Source organism: Amphibalanus amphitrite, unplaced genomic scaffold (genome assembly GCF_019059575.1).
Source record: "Amphibalanus amphitrite isolate SeventyFive unplaced genomic scaffold, NRLGWU_Aamphi_draft 000065F_arrow, whole genome shotgun sequence".
In the NCBI taxonomy this organism is placed as follows: Eukaryota; Metazoa; Arthropoda; class Thecostraca; order Balanomorpha; family Balanidae; genus Amphibalanus; species Amphibalanus amphitrite.
The window spans coordinates 1,074,354-1,091,447 of NW_024881561.1; the positions used below are offsets into that span (position 1 = coordinate 1,074,354).

Here is a 17,094-nt window from a genome sequence, read left to right on the forward strand (position 1 = left end):
GAGCTTTTCCCCCTTGTGCGTGGGACTGAGTTCAGTTTCAATGCACGGTGAGTCCGGAAAGGGTTAGACTTAGATCGTTATTCCCAGCTGCCGGACATTGGTCACGTGACCACATTTTCCGTGTGACCTTGAGTTGGCACCAGATTTTGTCGACAGACGTGGCGCAGCTTATTAATCTTGAACTGCTCCCCCGGCATGACTCTGATGTGGCCGTCGAACACGGTGGGGAACTCGGACGTGATGTCCGGGAAGGAGCCTCCCTGGTCCACAGGCGGCTCTGCTGACCCGTCTTCAGATGCAGGTGCACCGGTCGGAAGGCTGCTGTCAGGCCGCTCGACAGGTGTCGCCGCGGTCGCCTCTCCAGCAGCGCCGTCGCGCGACACCGCCGCCACGCAGTCCGATGACGTACCACCGTCGGGCAGCGCGGCGCGAGACCGGTGCCGATGCCGCGCTGGCCCCGGCCGAGGGCGGTCTGGTGCGTCCCTGGTGCGAGAGCCAGATGCGGGTTCCGGTAGATCGGCGGTTATCTGCTGCGGATAACCGGCTGGAATGATGTGAAGTCCCTTCACGGCCTTCCAGGAGAGCAGCAGGCCGCTGACGCCCTCCAGGATGTGCACCGACTCCTGCACCGAGACGCGGCCGAGATTCAGCGAGACCGGCAGGACTCCCAGCGACTTGACCGTCTCGCCGTTGGCTGTCCGAGGATGCTGCTCCGGGGGGAGCAGGTTCTCCGGGTACTCGTCCATCTCCTTCAGGAAGTCGAGTCCTCCAACGCAGATGTCAGCCCCGGTGTCAGGCAGCGCGAGTACCGAGGCGCGGCGCTGCGCCGTGACATCCAGGCGCACGCGGGGGGCGCTCTGCACCGAAGCGACCGCGATGATGGCCGACGCGGCCGGTCGCCGCGCCGCACCGTCCGGGCTCCGGTCACTGCTGCCCTCCGACGACTGGAAGCGGACCCGGTTGCCGCGCCACGGCTGGCGCCGTTGCGATCGCCGTGTGTCCAGCGACGGGGACGGCGATCTCGACGACGAGCGGTACGGGTCGGGCCTGTAGCTCCGCCCAGGTGGCGAGCTCCGCGGCCGAGACGGGGCCAGCCGGCGGCGCTCGTACGACGTGGTCGGTCGGCGGTCATCGTAGTCGCCGGATGCGTCGGGGCAAACTGCCGCGAAGTGGTCCAGCTGGCGGCAGCTGCGACAGCGCTGACCCCGGGCCGGACACGCGTCTCCCATCCGGTGACGCCGCCGGCCGCACGCAGCGCACCAGCCGCCGTCGCGCCGCCTCGGTCCAGCGCTCGGCGGCGCTCGGTGGCGCTCGGCGGCGTCCACTCGGTGGGCGGCGGCCCGGGCGAGTCCGCCTGCCCGCAGCTCCACGGCGTCTCTGGCGGCCGCCTCGTCAGCCCTGCAAACAGCGATGGCATGCGACAGCGAGAGGTTTTGGACGGCGCAGAGACGTTTGACGGTCTCCGCTGATCTCAGACCCATCACAATTCTATCCCTGATTAGCGAATCATTACACGCGTCACAAAATTTGCAAGCACGAGACAATTCACGCAGGGAGGTTAGAAAATCATCAAAGACCTCCCCTTCAGCCTGAAACCTTTCGTTAAACCTCTTCCTTTCGATAACCTCGTTTACTTGGCCCACTGCGAAACGCTCCAGCGCGTCCAGTACAACCTCGGGATCGGCACGCTGGACCTCGGTCAGCTCCAGGTTCCTCAGGACGCGGCGACTCTCCGGGGTCATGACATTTTTCAGGGCAGCCAGCTGAATGTCAGGTTCAGCGTCTATCAAGCCGGTCAGGAGCACGTAGTCCTCCCAGCTTTCTCTCCACACCAGGAAAGACTCACCCCGGTCCGTGGAGAGGTCCAGGCTGTCCGGTGCTCGTACTCGGCCCGCCCACGGGGCCGGCGCGCTGCGGGACGCACGACCGCGGCCGGCCCGCTGCCGCAGCGCGGCAGCCCGAACCGCGACGGAAGCGGCCGGCTCCCGAGACGCATCCGGCTCCCGAGACGCATCCGCTACGCTGTCGGCGTCAGAGTCCCCCATTGCTGGGTCGAAAATGCACAATAATTATGCACGTCGCCCTGTCACACTTGCACTGGTAATCGCACGTTCACGACCCTGCCGGCTGCGCCATGTGAAGACGCCTCTGAACCGGTGCAGGTGTATTGTTCACAGCGAGCGAGCGTGGCGCGGACCCAGCAGAGACTGCCGCGGCCCCGCACGGTCCGGCCGGGAGCCGCCGCCGGACCGTGCCCCGAGGGCACACACGGTCGTAGAGATGCAAACCCCAGGTACAGACTGGGGATGCACACCACCACAAATACATAAATATGAAATAGGTACATGTTTTGAGGCTTCATATCAGCACATAGAAAAGGCAATCAAAGAAAAGGCACCTTTGGGCATTGATTATTTTTGCTTGCCATCGCCTAGTCAATTTTTTCATGTTGCATTGTGTTAATAAACTTGGTAATGTGTTTTGCAGGTCCTGGGCTGGTCCTCTGGCGTGCAGGACGGCGAGGAGTGGCTACCTGCACATAACAACACAATGACTGGCACCGAGCTGAGGGTATAAAATCACATCATATCGACTTCAGCATCTGTCTCCCAGCTTTGGAGACGTCGCCCGACTCCCGAGTCCCTGAGTGGCGAGCGCCAGTTTCCGAAAGGAAGTTGAGGAAGGCGACCCAAAAGCACCCGCTGGGCTGCCGACACTCCTGCGCTGCCAGCAGGGCGTGCCGCGCAGTAAAGCCTCGCTGCGTGGTCTGTACGACATCCGACACCGGCACCCAGACGTGCAGTTTCTGATGACATCCCACCTCAACCAGGGCTGCCCCGAGAATCTGCTAGTGCTGACTGCCTGCTGCTGAGGCCGACCCGCCGGACCTGTCGCCGCCCTGGTGAGCCTGAGCCGCCCTGGGACCTGCCGCCGCGTCTACGCTGCTGCCCTGGTGAAACTGCTGTCGCCCTGCCGAACCTGTCGCCGCCCTGGTGAGCCTGCGGCCGCCCTGGGACCTGCTGCCACCCCGGCGGACCTGCCGCCGCGTCTACGCTTCCGCCCTGGTGAAACTGCCGTCGCCCTGCCGGACCTGTCGCCGCCCTGGTGAGCCTGCGGCCGCCCTGGACCTGCTGCCACCCCGGCGGACCTGCCGCCACGTCTACGCTTCCGCCCTGGTGAAACTGCCGTCGCCCTGCCGGACCTGTCGCCGCCCTGGTGAGCCTGCGGCCGCCCTGGACCTGCTGCCACCCCGGCGGACCTGCCGCCACGTCTACGCTTCCGCCCTGGTGAAACTGCCGTCGCCCTGCCGGACCTGTCGCCGCCCTGGTGAGCCTGCGACCGCCCTGGGACCTGCTGCCACCCCAGCGGACCTGCCGCCACGTCTACGCTTCCGCCCTGGTGAAACTGCCGTCGCCCTGCCGGACCTGTCGCCGCCCTGGTGAGCCTGAGCCGCCCTGGGACCTGCCGCCGCGTCTACGCTGCTGCCCTGGTGAAACTGCTGTCGCCCTGCCGAACCTGTCGCCGCCCTGGTGAGCCTGCGGCCGCCCTGGGACCTGCTGCCACCCCGGCGGACCTGCCGCCGCGTCTACGCTTCCGCCCTGGTGAAACTGCCGTCGCCCTGCCGGACCTGTCGCCGCCCTGGTGAGCCTGCGGCCGCCCTGGACCTGCTGCCACCCCGGCGGACCTGCCGCCACGTCTACGCTTCCGCCCTGGTGAAACTGCCGTCGCCCTGCCGGACCTGTCGCCGCCCTGGTGAGCCTGCGACCGCCCTGGGACCTGCTGCCACCCCAGCGGGCCTGCCGCCGCGTCTACGCTGCCGCCCTGGTGAAACAGGTCCGTCGTCGCCCTGCCGGACCTGTCGCCGCCCTGGTAAACCTGCTGCCGACCTATCGCACTTGCCACCGCCCTGGTGAATCTGCTGCCGACCTGCCTGACCTGTCGCTGCCGTGGTGAACCTGTTACCGACTTGCCGGACCTTTCTCGCCGCCTTGACGAGCTTGGGGAGCCTGTGCTGAGGTGCCACCGCTCTGTTTCACGTGTTATGTTGCCCGGTTCCTGGCTGTCGCGGAGTCAATCGGCACATTGTGTTTGGAGAGGCGACATCTTGTACAACTTTCCGACAGTTCGGAGCATTGTATTGTACCTACTCAAGTCGCAAGAGATTAGGCTTGTGCCTTATTTGTCCTCTACCAATCTGTCCAATATGGTTTTTTATAACTACGATTTATGGTATGACATAAACCGGTATATTGTGTACGCATTTGGTTCGTTCCAGTCAGAAGTTTGGAATGTGTACATATACTTGTGTTACGGTACAATTTCGGTTTGTGCAGTTCACACAACCTCTCTTGATTATGGGGCGAAATAGACGCAAAACCAGGGCTGCGGAGTCGGAGTCAGGGTCGACAGTTCTGACCGGACTCGGAGTCGATTTTGGAAACCGAGTCAGAGTCGGGGTCACCGAAAATCCATCGGCTCCGCCAGGGCTGCGGAGTCGATGGATTTCGGCGACTCCGACTCCGACTCCGACTCCGGCTTTAAAAAACCAGCTCCGACTCCGACTCCGGGCAGAATTGTCGACTCCGACCGACTCCAACTCCCGACTCCGACTCCGCAGACCTAGCAGGGCTGCGGAGTCGACATATTTTCGGTGACTCCGACTCCGACTCCGGCTCGGGTTTCTAAAATCGACTCCGACTCCGACTCCGCAGTCCTGGCCGCTCCGCAGATCTGGCAGGGCTGCGGAGTCGGAGTTAGAGTCGGTAGGAGTTGATTACCCAGCCCGGAGTCGGAGTCGGAGTTGGTTTTTGGAAGTCGCGGTTGGAGTCAGAGTCACCAGAAATCCATTGACTCCGAAGACTCGCGCAAAACTATGGCGATTTTCATCTGCGAGAGGGCCGCCGATGTGCTGGCCAGATCACCGGCGGGGCGTACGTTGGCTCGGTCCGATCCCAATAATGTCGCCAAATCTTTGGTTCGAGTAACAGCTGGTCCTGATTTGCTTCACTGAGGAAACATCACACCGTTCTGCCTTGCATCGGACATCAAAACTGCACTAAAATCCGCTGAAAACGTATTTAAACGTCCGTCCTCCATAATGGCTACGGACGGCGGCCGGCGAGTTACCATCCCAGTGACGTCATTCGGGCCCGGTAGGGGGACGGTAAAAAAAAGCCTGATGACCATACCTGGTTATATGGCCTTGTTTTCCCCCTTGTGCGTGGGACTGAACTACGTCTTGCTGCACACAGAAAGCTACAAAGAAAGAAATGTATTATGTGCGCCATTACTGTAGCAGAAGAAAGCATCAGCGTTAATTTACTGCCATCGTTTGGAATCAGTGATTTACAAGAACGCGTACCTTCTAGAACGCTTATCCCTAACCCAGTTGACTGTTGAGGTTATCGTTTGGTTATGGGCCTTGGTTATGGAGTTATTATGTTTATAGCTGCGTCACCATGCATATCCATCACGGTGACATGACCATTGTGAGCGACCCTTGGTAAAACGAAGTTGGGCACGAGACCAGAGCCTGGGGCTGAAACCCACCTACGTAACCTATGATCCTTTTGTGGGAGGCCTCCTGGCTATTGAACTCTGCTCACCTGCAATCGCAGTTCACGGGCAGGCCGTCCCAAGGCCATATAGTGGCCGTCCGGTATACGAAAGGCACGTAAGCTTCTGAAGCTTTTTTCTCTGTTGTTTACCACAGCGCCCTGGCCCTCCAGGAATCTTGCCCTAGCCTACAAGTTGACACCTTTTTCCTAAACGATACATAATCACGGAACAAACAAATATATTTTAGACCGTCGGCAGACAGCGGAGAACATCCATCATAAAGGTAGATTCGCCAATGAAGTCAGTCTGACAATTATTGGAATATAACTTAGCAACATTTAGAATGCATCGCGTACACATCCAACGCCGAATTCGAAATAGGTATCAGCGGAACAGGAGCAAACCCCCTACCTACCTTTCACAGAGCACAACTCGCACCATGGGCAAGTGGAGTGACAAGTAACAGCAATGACACGAACGCAGCTGCGCCCAGTGGCGTACCCAGGAATTTGCGAAGGACCAGGGCATTGGACGAGAGGGCGCCAATCAAGGAGGGCGCCAACAACAAGGAGGGCGCCACATATCTGAAACTTGAATGTGTCAGTTATGTTCGTACACGTGCGGAACGAACATAACTGACATACTGGACAGAGGGGCGCCACCCACCATCATCTAGGAGCGCGACGCTATCGATTGGAGGGGCGCCAATACTGGACAAAGGGGCGCCACCGGCCCACCATATCGTCTAGGAGGGCGCCACTGTCACCAGAGGAGCGCCAATACTGGACAGAGGGGCTTCGCCATCAACTAGAAGCGCGCCGCTATCGACTGGAGGAGCGCCAACACTGGACAGAGGGGCGCCAGTCACTGAGGGCGCCGGGGACGATGAGCCAAAGGGACAGGGCATGCACGGAATGTCCTGTATGTGCGTACGCCACTGGCTGCGCCCCAGTCGGCACAGCTCGGCGACTGTAGGGCAGCAGGCAATACAGCACACATAACACAGCTTATATCCTCTGGTGACCTAACACCCAACGCACCGCCCGCACTGCCCCGCGCCCAACGCCGACATTACGGCAAGCAAAGCAGGAGCGACAGTGAAAACCCGACCCTGCGCAACTCCACTCTGGCGTCTCCATAAATATCAACACGTGTTCATATTAAGTTCTCAGTTCTTGATGGCTCAGATTCTTGCAAAACAAGCAGCTCCGGGTTAGACCCATTGATATGCGAGACTTTCACACCCGCCAAGTTCCCAAATCACAGCTCCGTTATTTTATATGCAAACGCGCTGAAATATATGTCATGACATGATCGCGAATCCCTATGACGTCCGCACTCACATTAGTAAAATAGCGATTTACCTTAATCATTAAATCACCGCCCAAGTGGGTTCTGGCAGTGCCACATTCTAGAGCGATACTCTACATGAACAATAATGGCAAGTGGTCGTCCTTAACAACTAAAGACGCTAACTTTGAGGTCCGTCTATATCGAGACTAGTGTGGGAGAGCCTTTTTAACACCATGAGAAAACCTTACTTGTTAAGCCAGCCGTGTGGACTCAGTGATTCCTTTCTGCATGTATCACCTTACACGCAATCAGCTAATTTCATGGCTTGTGAACAGAACTATTAAACTCAAGTCATGGTTGAAACCGATATCGTATCAACTATCCCGGACGACATAAGCCCTTACTCCTTAGCTGTTACTGCACGCGGGCCTATACACTGACCATCGGCTGCAGCGATCTGTCCTCTGATCTGTCCCGACGAAGCCACTCCTTTACTTCACCCGCGGCCTCTTTCCGTCGCGCTGCTCCTGTGCTCTCTCCTGTGCGTCTCCCGCGCTCTCTCCATCGCGTTCCGGCCCCGGCGCGGCCTACACCCTCTTCAGGTGGAAGTCGACCCGGTGGTAGGCGTTGGGCGTCCTACACCCTCTTCAGGTTGACGTCGACCCGGTGGTAGGCGTTGCTGAGCACGCCGCGCAGGTTCCAGATGTTTTTGAACGTCTCCGGCTGGGTGTTGTAGCTGGCGTCGGTGGCTTTCACCCAGAGCTGGGCTGATGTGGCGCCGGCCGGCACGGGCACCCGGCCCTGCCACAGACACCAGGACCAGCAGCGTCCGGCCGGCGCCGCCTCCTCCACCGTCAGCGCCATGTCGTGCCACGTGGCGCCGCCGTCGGCCGTCACGTCGACGCGCACGATCCGCTGGCCGCCGCCGCTCCACGCGTAGCCTGACCGGACGGGGGGAGGGGTCAGCGCTGGGACGAGGACGACGCATTCCACCAGAGTCCAAATAATTCAACTTTTTGTTCCGGCGTTTAGACGAATAATAAAACCGCCGGCGACAATAAAATATGTAAGTACGCACGCTTAAACATTGGGTTGGTAAGGAGCCTTTGTTGTAATTAGGTTACACCTCCGTTATCTTCTTTCACAAAAGAAGCATGCTGCATACCGTTTAGTTCAACTGACACACAAACACTCACATGCCATGCCTGCGTTCCCACTCCCGGCAGTCTGCCAATATGTCAGCCGGGACTCACCCTTGACGTGCACGTGTCCGTCCTTAACCTTGACGGCGTGTCCGGGCGCGGGCCAGCAGATGGCCGAGTTGACGGGCAGCTCCTGGATGGCGGGCGACTTGCTGAAATCGACCGTGTCCCAATCGACGGACGGGTTGAAGCCCTTGTAGTCGCTGTGCTGCCAGTGCGAGTCGGACTCGGTGTCCGAGACCGTGATCCGACCTGCCGGGCGCGCGGCGGTCAGGTCAGGTTACACTCAACTTGGTTATACATATCACCGGCAATAAGGGAAACCTTTATAGTTGGGTGATTGGGTGACTGCAGTGTTAACTTCAATTCTAATTCGTTCTTCCCATTATTGAACAGCATCCCAGCCATTCATCCTCAAAGCATACTGAACGAGAACTGAAATGCATTTATAAGAGCTGCAGCGGGTTTCTTCATTCTAAACTCAAGATCGTTCTTCAATCTAGACCATACTATCTCAGACGCTTGCAATGTGGCTCTCCCGCCTGCCCACCATACACATCCTATGTGCGTGTTCCAAATATCTCCAGCCTTCACATCGCGTGCTCCTCCCGAGTCCCGCCGCATGCTCCCCACGAGTTCCACCCAGTGCCCCTCCCAGTTTCGCTTTACGTGTCCGTCCCTGCCACACACACACCACCGCCACGTACCGAGCCATTTGACGTTCCTGGCGCCGACCACGCCCGGCACGATGACCCTGACGGGCGCGCCGTGGTCCCGGCTCAGGGGCTGGCCGTTCATCTCGTACGCCAGGATGACGTCGCGGCGCGGGTCGACGGCCGTCTCCAGCGGGATCGAGGCGCCGTACGGCGTGCTGGACGGGTCCGTATCCAGGCCCTCAAACTGCAGAGACGGGGGGGGGGGGGTCAGTTCGGAGTGCTGGTAATGGTGGTGGTGGTGGGGGGGGGGAAGGGGGTCAGTACGGGGTGCTGGACGGGTCCGTATACAGACCTTCAAACTGCACAGAGAGGAGGGGGGGGGGGGGGGCGGGAGGGTCAGTTAGGAGTGCTGGCCGGACGCGCATGGTGCTCAATAATTCTAAATGAAGCAGTTCAGTTCCTTCGAAGCGTTTAACATTGTTTTTTCTATCACAGACGATGACGATACAAATACAGCAAAATCCCTAACGGTCTGTCGTAATGCTGGTTTAGATCCAGTAAATCTTTGGAAAAATAATAAGTCAACAAGCTGTAGCTCTACCCCACTCACACGGAATCCCAGAGTTCTGTTCCTTATCCTGTTCCCATTTCTCAGTCCCGCTCCCCACACACACACAGTCCCACTCTCCACTCAATCCCGCTCCCGATACAGGCCCGTTCTCCTACCCACACAGTCCCGCTCTCCGCTCACGTAGTGCCACTCTCCACTGACAGTCCCCCTCCAACACTCACACAGACGTGTTTTCCGGGCCCGCTGTTGACGTCGTAGCCGGCTGCCTTCAGCACGTCGGTCAGCCGGGCGCCAGTCCAAGTGGCGTTACCGACGGCGGCGGCGCCCCAGAACAGACCCCGCACCGGCTTCACCTGGGTCATCTCGCTGCGGCGGTTACCTGGCGGGCGGCGCGACAGCGCGTCAGCTGACTAGACCGGGTAGCTGGCAACTGACTAGCTACCCAGTACTTGTCAGCTACCTGACACTTGTCACCAAGGTACCTAGCATATCTCAGTTACAGCATACATCCCTCCACTCTGCCCGACACTTTCATCTAAGTTCCCGGCTGATACTCGCTATCTGTGCTATGCTGCTATGCTGCTAAGCTACCTGATCTTTGTTATATTTACGTTACTTTCCCGACATAATCAAACGACGCATACCATGACATCTCAGATGACCTGCGATAAACAAAGTTATAGACAAAGTTAATGCGTGCGCGCTGCAAACTACTTTGCAGTTAATACGCAATAAATGTGCATTAACATGTTTGTAATGAGCATTTACTTGCTCACATATCTTCAAATCTGTCAATGGCCTCCCCAGTCCCCACGTAGAAAAATGAAACTAAAACAGATCAATTTCGACGAGACCCAATATAGCGGCAGACCTTGGAAACAGGGGCCTGGCCGATTAACATACACAAACGCCCGTTCTACAAACATACACCGGGCCGAGCCCACGCAGCCAGGCCGGGGGTGACTGACCGGTCGAACAGGGCTGGCCTGCCCACGCCGACTGACCGGCGGCAGCTGAGGGACGGACCTGCGCACACGGGGCTGACCGGCAGCGGGCTGACCTGCGCACATGACGGTGGCGGTGACGGTGACGGCCGGAAAGTCGTTCTTCAGCTGCTCCAGGCTCAGCGTGAGGCCGTCCACCCCCACGCCGTCCACCTCCAACTCGTACTCGGACGGGTCAACCACCGGCACCGGCAGGTGGTTACGCACGTAAAACAGGTCACTGCCGGCGCACCGGAGGACGGTCGGGGTCAACCGCAGGGGTCGGGGATAGACAGACGGTGAGGAACACTGAATGGAATACATATGCAGCCTCCTGACTGACTCCAAAGCGTCTTAACATGAATAAACAAAGAAAAGCACCAATATCGACAATACCAGTCAGGTCCATGTCAGCGAGAGCCATGAACTTGGTATGCGTCGTTGACATTTGCCAATTATAACACAGCTGTGCCACAGATGGTACAGCCGCGGGCTCGCTGCTCGTACTTGGGCGTGAGGAAGTTGTCGGCGAGCAGCGCTGGCGGCGGCTCGGCGTTGAACGGCGTCTTGGAGCTGGGCTTGAGCGCCGGGTGGCGGCGCGGCTCGGCCGCCCACGGGTCGTCGGTGCCATCCCGGTGGCTGCCCACCTCGTCCTCACGAACGTTACCTGACGGCGACGGCTGACGTCAGCTGACGGAGTAGCCTGACGTCAGCTGATGGTGCCAGACAGTCATTGCCGAATGCCGGTAACGCCTTATGTAAAGCTGGCACGTCAGCAATCACGATAATTCGACTCAATTGGCGACAGCTAAATGTTGTGGTATTATAAGAGGAATTCAAAGACTGGAAATTGATCAACATCGCGAAAACCCTCCATCGGCGCCATCCATAGTAACCGTTCTCTCACTGGTACAGCAAAGTTTAAATAAAACAATAGAAATTAAACTTTTAGCTAAACAGCTAAAAATAAAGAATATTTAGCTTCAAAGGGTCCCAGTGCTCTTTTGGGGCGCTTTGGATTTCCGTTCCCGCTAAGGCCCGATTCCTTCAGCAGCAGGGGACGCGCCACTCACCGATTCGGTAGCGCTCGAGCAGTTTGAGCACATGCTCCTCCTTGTGGACGGCGTAGAGGTCCCAGAACGGGTCGGCAGAGCCGCCGGCGCCCATCATGATCGCCGCGCCGCCTGAGGGCACCCGGGACAGCCGTCAGTTGTCATACTCAGACTGCTGATCAGGCGCAGAACAGACGTAGAATAGATGAAACTTCAGCTACGGACGGAGGCAGCAGGGGAGCGATGGTTAAGTACTCATAATGGCTAATTACTCGGCATGCTGCCGTAAATACAAACGAGTTGGTGGAAAATACTGATACATAACGTCATTTCGTTCTCTCGATAACAATAACAAGCTACTGGTGACGATACAAAATAATGGTGTTTGACACTATTTCAGTTGTCACAGCTGGTTATCCTGCCCGTGTTTTACATAGAACAGCTCGCGTTGAGTCATTGAGAACCGGAGGGGAAGGGAGAGGCGGCGTACCGGGGTGCTGGCGCACAAAGTCGGTGACGTCATACACGCCCTCGTGGTAGGTCATCCAGACGCGCTCCTTGACGTCGGCGTGCCGCGACACCTCCTCCATCGAGAAGGTGGGCAGGTCGGCGCGCCGCTGGCCGTACTGGCCGCTGCTGGCGGCGCTGGAAGCTGCCGTCAGACGGCCGCGCCGCTGTTGCGCCAGCCACAGCGCCGAGCCGGCCAGCGCGGCGCCGGCGGCCAGCGCGGCCAGCCGGGCGGCGCGCCGGCCGCGGCCGTCCTCCGGCTCCGGACCTCCGGGCCCGGAGCCGGAGCTCAGGTGGCGCACCAGGCAGGGCGCGGCGCGCGCGGCACTGGCGGCACCAGGTCACTACACTGTCAGACGGGGATACTGGGAACCGGCCCAGCGCGGCCGGGGGCTGTCCGGCGCAGCCACAGCTGCTCCCGCGGACACACTCACTGATGGTGAACCAAAACACTCAGTGTGTAGCTATTTCACACAACAGCTGGCAAAACAGGCGGCATCACATGTGGTAGCCAAGATCGCAAGGTTGACGTAAAAGAGTCGACATTTGTCGGCTTCATTCGTTGCCCGACCTTGTGGTTTTGTACGTTGAATCACTCGCTCATCACTTGGATGCCTTTGTAGAGTAATACAAACTACACCAGTAGTGAATCATGGCTAGCAGTCAGATGGAAGTAGCACACGGTCGGTGCACAATTCTATAAAGTGGCGAATCGGTAGTGGGTGAACGTTTATTTATCAGTGAACGTTTATCAGTGAACTGATAAGACAGAGCAATTTCAATTAAGTTCTAAGAGATTCATGAAAAGACCACGGTTTTTATGTTGTACCTCGACAATTTATATTGTCCTAAAAGAACGGTATCTTTGAACTTCTCATTGCTCATTATTCTACTTTCGTTTTACCTGTTTTATGTGTACGAATCGTTACGATGAAATAATATTAGAAACGCCCAGGATTTGGAAAACAATTACACATTATTGAGACGTTCCGAGACTGCACTGTAACCGCAGCATTGGCGGGCCATCTGCAGACATGAGCCCTTGGATCCGAGAACAATGACGAATCCAAAAACGCGGTCTTGAACGATGCGGGGGCTTACACGAAAACAGTTTCTCCTACTTCTAGAAAGTAGAAACTCACCAGATTTCGATTTCTCACACACTGCTGTGCATTTGTGCAGTTTAAAATAAACATTTCCTGATAAAGATGTTCAAGTTTCTTTTACCCTCGAAAAAGACATAAGTTTTCGTGAAATTCGAGCGACGTGGGGAATGCATGCAAGGCATTTGCCCCAAAGCTCCCTGGATCCGCCAGTGCTCGAGAAAATAAATGTGGGATTCCTACAGATCTTCCTATTCGGGCACACGTGAATTAAGATCGTGCATGTAAACATTGATCTAATGCCAGCCAGTGTCAGCGACGAGCGCCACTTCACAGCTGATAATACGATATCGATAGCACTCAACGTCCCGAGCCCAGAATGCCGTAGGACGATTCGCTGACAATGATATGTGATCAATAGCGTCCGAGCCCCGGGGCGAGGACCGAGCTCGGATAACTGCCGATCTGTAACCGGTCCAGCTTTCCGGGCTCGGGCATGAGCCGTGCAGCCGGTATCCCTTCTGCTCAGCACCATGATTCAGCAGTTTTTGATAGCGTGCAGTCGGGAAGTGAGGGTCGAACGTTGCATCAGCGTTCGGTTCGGACCGGCGCCGGTCGGGACGATGACACAGCGCTTTTAGGAGACTTTCGAGATTATATGAATGTCGAGGGGACAGTTAACATCTACTATTGTTTTGGGACTGTATGTATATACACACTTGTGCAGTTTACATATCATAGCAAGCAGGGGCAGAACGTTTACCGGTTACGGCCTGACGGGAGGTGGCGTTCAGCAATCGGCTGGGTCACTGACCTGGTTAGGTGGCGCACGGAGCCACCGGTCGCCAGTAGAGAGGTCAGCATGGCTGAGCGGACCGACCGACTGAGAGTCACTGAACGGCGGGTCCGGGGGAGACCAGTACCACCCGCGACTGGGACACACTGAGCGGCGGGTCGCGGGGAGACCGGTACCACCCGCAGCAGCACCTGCCGGGAGACCAGTCACACTGTCACCGACCGCCGCCGCGCCACACAGTCCGCGTCACACTGTCACCGACCGCCGCCGCGCCACACAGTCCGCGTCACACTGTCACCGACCGCCGCGCGCCACACAGTCCGCGTCACACTGCCACCGACCGCCGCCGCGCCACGCCGTCACTGAGTGACACTGCCACCGACCACCACCAAACCCACAAACACACACAGCAGAGGGTCACGTTTGGCGCCGCCTACCGACAGTCAGACCTGGCCTGGCGCCGCCCACCCGTCCCCTCACGGTCTGGCACGGACTGTCCCATCCGTTGTATGGGGGCCGCCCACCGGCCAGCACCTGTCCCAGTCGCAGTCAAGCGCCATCCCACCAGGCCAGCCGGGACCCAATCACGATCTGGAGCTGCCCCCAGTCATCATCTAATGCAGCCTAGCCAGTCCAAATTGCAGTTTGGCGCCTCACCAACCCTACTTTGACTTGTCTAACACCGTCTTACCCAACTTAGTCGTGTTTGTTCCTCTCAATCCTCAAAGCCACATAATACGCAGAAATGGGATAGATTTTGAAACAGGGCTTGTTATCAGGCTGGAAGTTCTACCTGGAGTCACAATTTGTTCACCAAAATTTTACTGGCTCAGATTTAAGAGTTGGAGTCAACATCACATAACTTAAACTGATCACTGAATAGTGAATACTGAGCCTTAGCTATGCGCTACACCTGTTTGCTTGGATGGATTATGGCTATGCTCATTGATAATTCCAAGGCAGATATTGTCAAAGCTTCGGCCATGCTCCTTTTCAGCAAGAAAAGCAGAGGCAGTCAATTTATGAAAGTTGGAATCAGAAGAAAATCCATAAAATCTGCAGCCCTGTTTCCAACTCAGATGGGCCTATTCAGGCTGCTATTTTGTTGGCCGATAACATTTTACCACCATGTGTCATCAATGACTGGAACAGTCTACAGCCAGCAGTCATTGCCTCCAACACTCCAAAGTCCAAACCAATTCAAATTAAAAAAACTGGTCTGATGCTCACTGGGCAAACCTTGCACATTCCCTCATGAAGATGAATAGTCAGATGCACGAGGAGCTCAACTAGAAAGTTTTTTAGGGCCTCTGGAGTCTGGACTATCCAAATTCCGTACTTTGTATGTAGGTAGGTACTTAAGTAAATAAACGTGATGACGAAGCACCCAAGCACTGCGTGGCTGTTTGCTCTAATAGTAAGTACCTACCAAATTGTTGAAATATTTTAAATTGGTTGTCACAGCATGCAATTTTCTTTATGCTTCAAAAGCATACTGGGTCGAAATGAAGTGTGAACCAGCGATTGATTATGATATTTTACTTTGAGAGCAGCATATCTCAATCTAACAAATTGAATTCATATTTCATGCACACCATAAAACAATTAGATAAGTATAGTTCAAGCTGCTTAAGCAAGTTCATTCAGCACATGCACATAATTTCCCAACCTCAACAGGGCCTCCTCTAAGGATTTTTCACTGGGTGGGCAGAATTTTCGCCACTTCCCTGCCCAAGGGCGAATCCAGCCACTGTTTTGGGGTTCAACCAATTTCAAAACCTGTTACCGGGGGGGGGGGGGCGGGGGTGAGGCGAAATAAGCAGTGCCGTTATTGGAAATAAGATGATAGTTTGCAAAGTTAACGTTTGTCGTATGTTTTATGGTTAGCGATGCTCGAGCGATTCGTTCCAGAGTTACATGTACAGCCCTCCGCAAACTGCGTGGTAGGTATTCTTATTCGGTATTCTTGCTATTTTGACAATATACCAGTTTTTGTGACTTGTGACCTGGCCTCAGGTCACTGGAACCTAAAACTCCAAGGCCAAGTGACAAACAGATGCTCCAAGTCGTGTCTTAAATTTGGTAGCGCTACGTGCTATAGAACTCACGCTATCAACGAAAAACTCTGGCATTCGGTTGCCGCTAAACTAGTCCAATTTTCCCCTGACCTTGTACGGGGTTTGTGACCTGGTGACCTGACCTGAAAAGACTAGAGATCTGAAATTTTCAGGACAAGTGCCAAAAGGTTGCCCCAGAGGGTATGCCAAATTTGAGCGCCGCCGTTTTTACGTTATTTGTGAAAAACCTTAGGGGGGTGCATCAACCCCCTCACCGGGCGAGGGCTAACTAACATAATACATTGTAGTAAAGGCTACCCGAACCGGTAATGATTCTTGCTTATTTGTTTAGCTCAGCCGTATTTAGAGATTTAGCTGGCTTTGTCCATGAATAACAATATCGGCAGGGGCGTAGCCAAGGAGGAGGGGCCACGGGGGCAATGGCCCCCTCCCTTGAGCGCAAAACGCGCCATGGGGGAGCCCCTCAGGCCCCGGGATATTTTTTCAAACACTGGATAAAACGTCTTTTACTCGGAAGAAAATTGATATCGAGGTTTCATTTCTGTGTCCCTCTGATGACCCAATGGGCCCCTGCACTCATCCGATGACCCCCGGTTTCCTGGGGCCCCTGGTCGCCTAGAGGGCCCCGGTCGCTTGGAGGCTAGTCGCATGGGGGCCCCTGGTCGCCTGGGGGCCTGGTCGCCTGGCCCCTGCTCCCTGGTCGCCCGGAAGAACGCTTGTCACCTGCAGTGGCATAGCCAAGGAGGGGGCCAAAGTGACCATGCCCCCCCCCCTGTAAGCCAGGGGTCCTTATTCTATAGGGGCCCCTGGCTGACACAGTGGGCCCTTGGCGACGCAAAGGCCCCTTCGGCAGATCCTTTGACACAGCTGAGTAGTTATACTTTGGCCAAGAGAGCCCCAATTTTAGAGCCTTGGGGCCCTATTGAAACCAGGGGGTCCAGTTGGATGAGATGGGTCCAACTTGGGTCCAACGGTGTGTAAACAGAATCAATGCGTTCCGACTGTTGGTCTGACCCTATATCGGTTTGAGGGAGCTCGGATCGGATCCACTGTCGATCTGAGGGGCCCCTATCGGTTTGAGGAAGCCCTCAAATGCCCTGAACGGGTCCTTAGTTTGTCTGAGAGAGCCCTCCGTCGGCATGACTGGGCCTCTGCAAGTGCAAAGAGGGCTTTTGTCGGTCTTAGTGGCCCTTAGGCGGCTTATATGACCCTCAGACGGCTTACGAGGCTCTCATGCGCTGTAGGGGCCTGTGACGGTCTGAAGAACCCTCATCCGACCTACGGGCCCTCAGAC

General features: G+C 56.5%; 1 protein-coding gene across 1 annotated transcript; it reads right to left on the bottom strand.

Moving 5' to 3' along the window:
* Window positions 1-5,777: 5,777 nt before the first annotated feature.
* LOC122378785 (sulfite oxidase-like) lies at window positions 5,778-13,939 on the bottom strand. Its single transcript, XM_043360271.1, has 9 exons — window positions 13,741-13,939; window positions 11,807-12,150; window positions 11,338-11,448; window positions 10,772-10,931; window positions 10,342-10,505; window positions 9,503-9,660; window positions 8,762-8,954; window positions 8,106-8,306; window positions 5,778-7,793 (listed from the first exon to the last, which is right to left on the bottom strand). Exons 1-9 carry the CDS (start codon window positions 13,788-13,790, stop codon window positions 7,489-7,491), a joined length of 1,686 nt encoding a protein of 561 aa, XP_043216206.1. The 5' UTR covers window positions 13,791-13,939; the 3' UTR covers window positions 5,778-7,488.
* Between the last annotated feature and the right edge of the window lie 3,155 nt (window positions 13,940-17,094).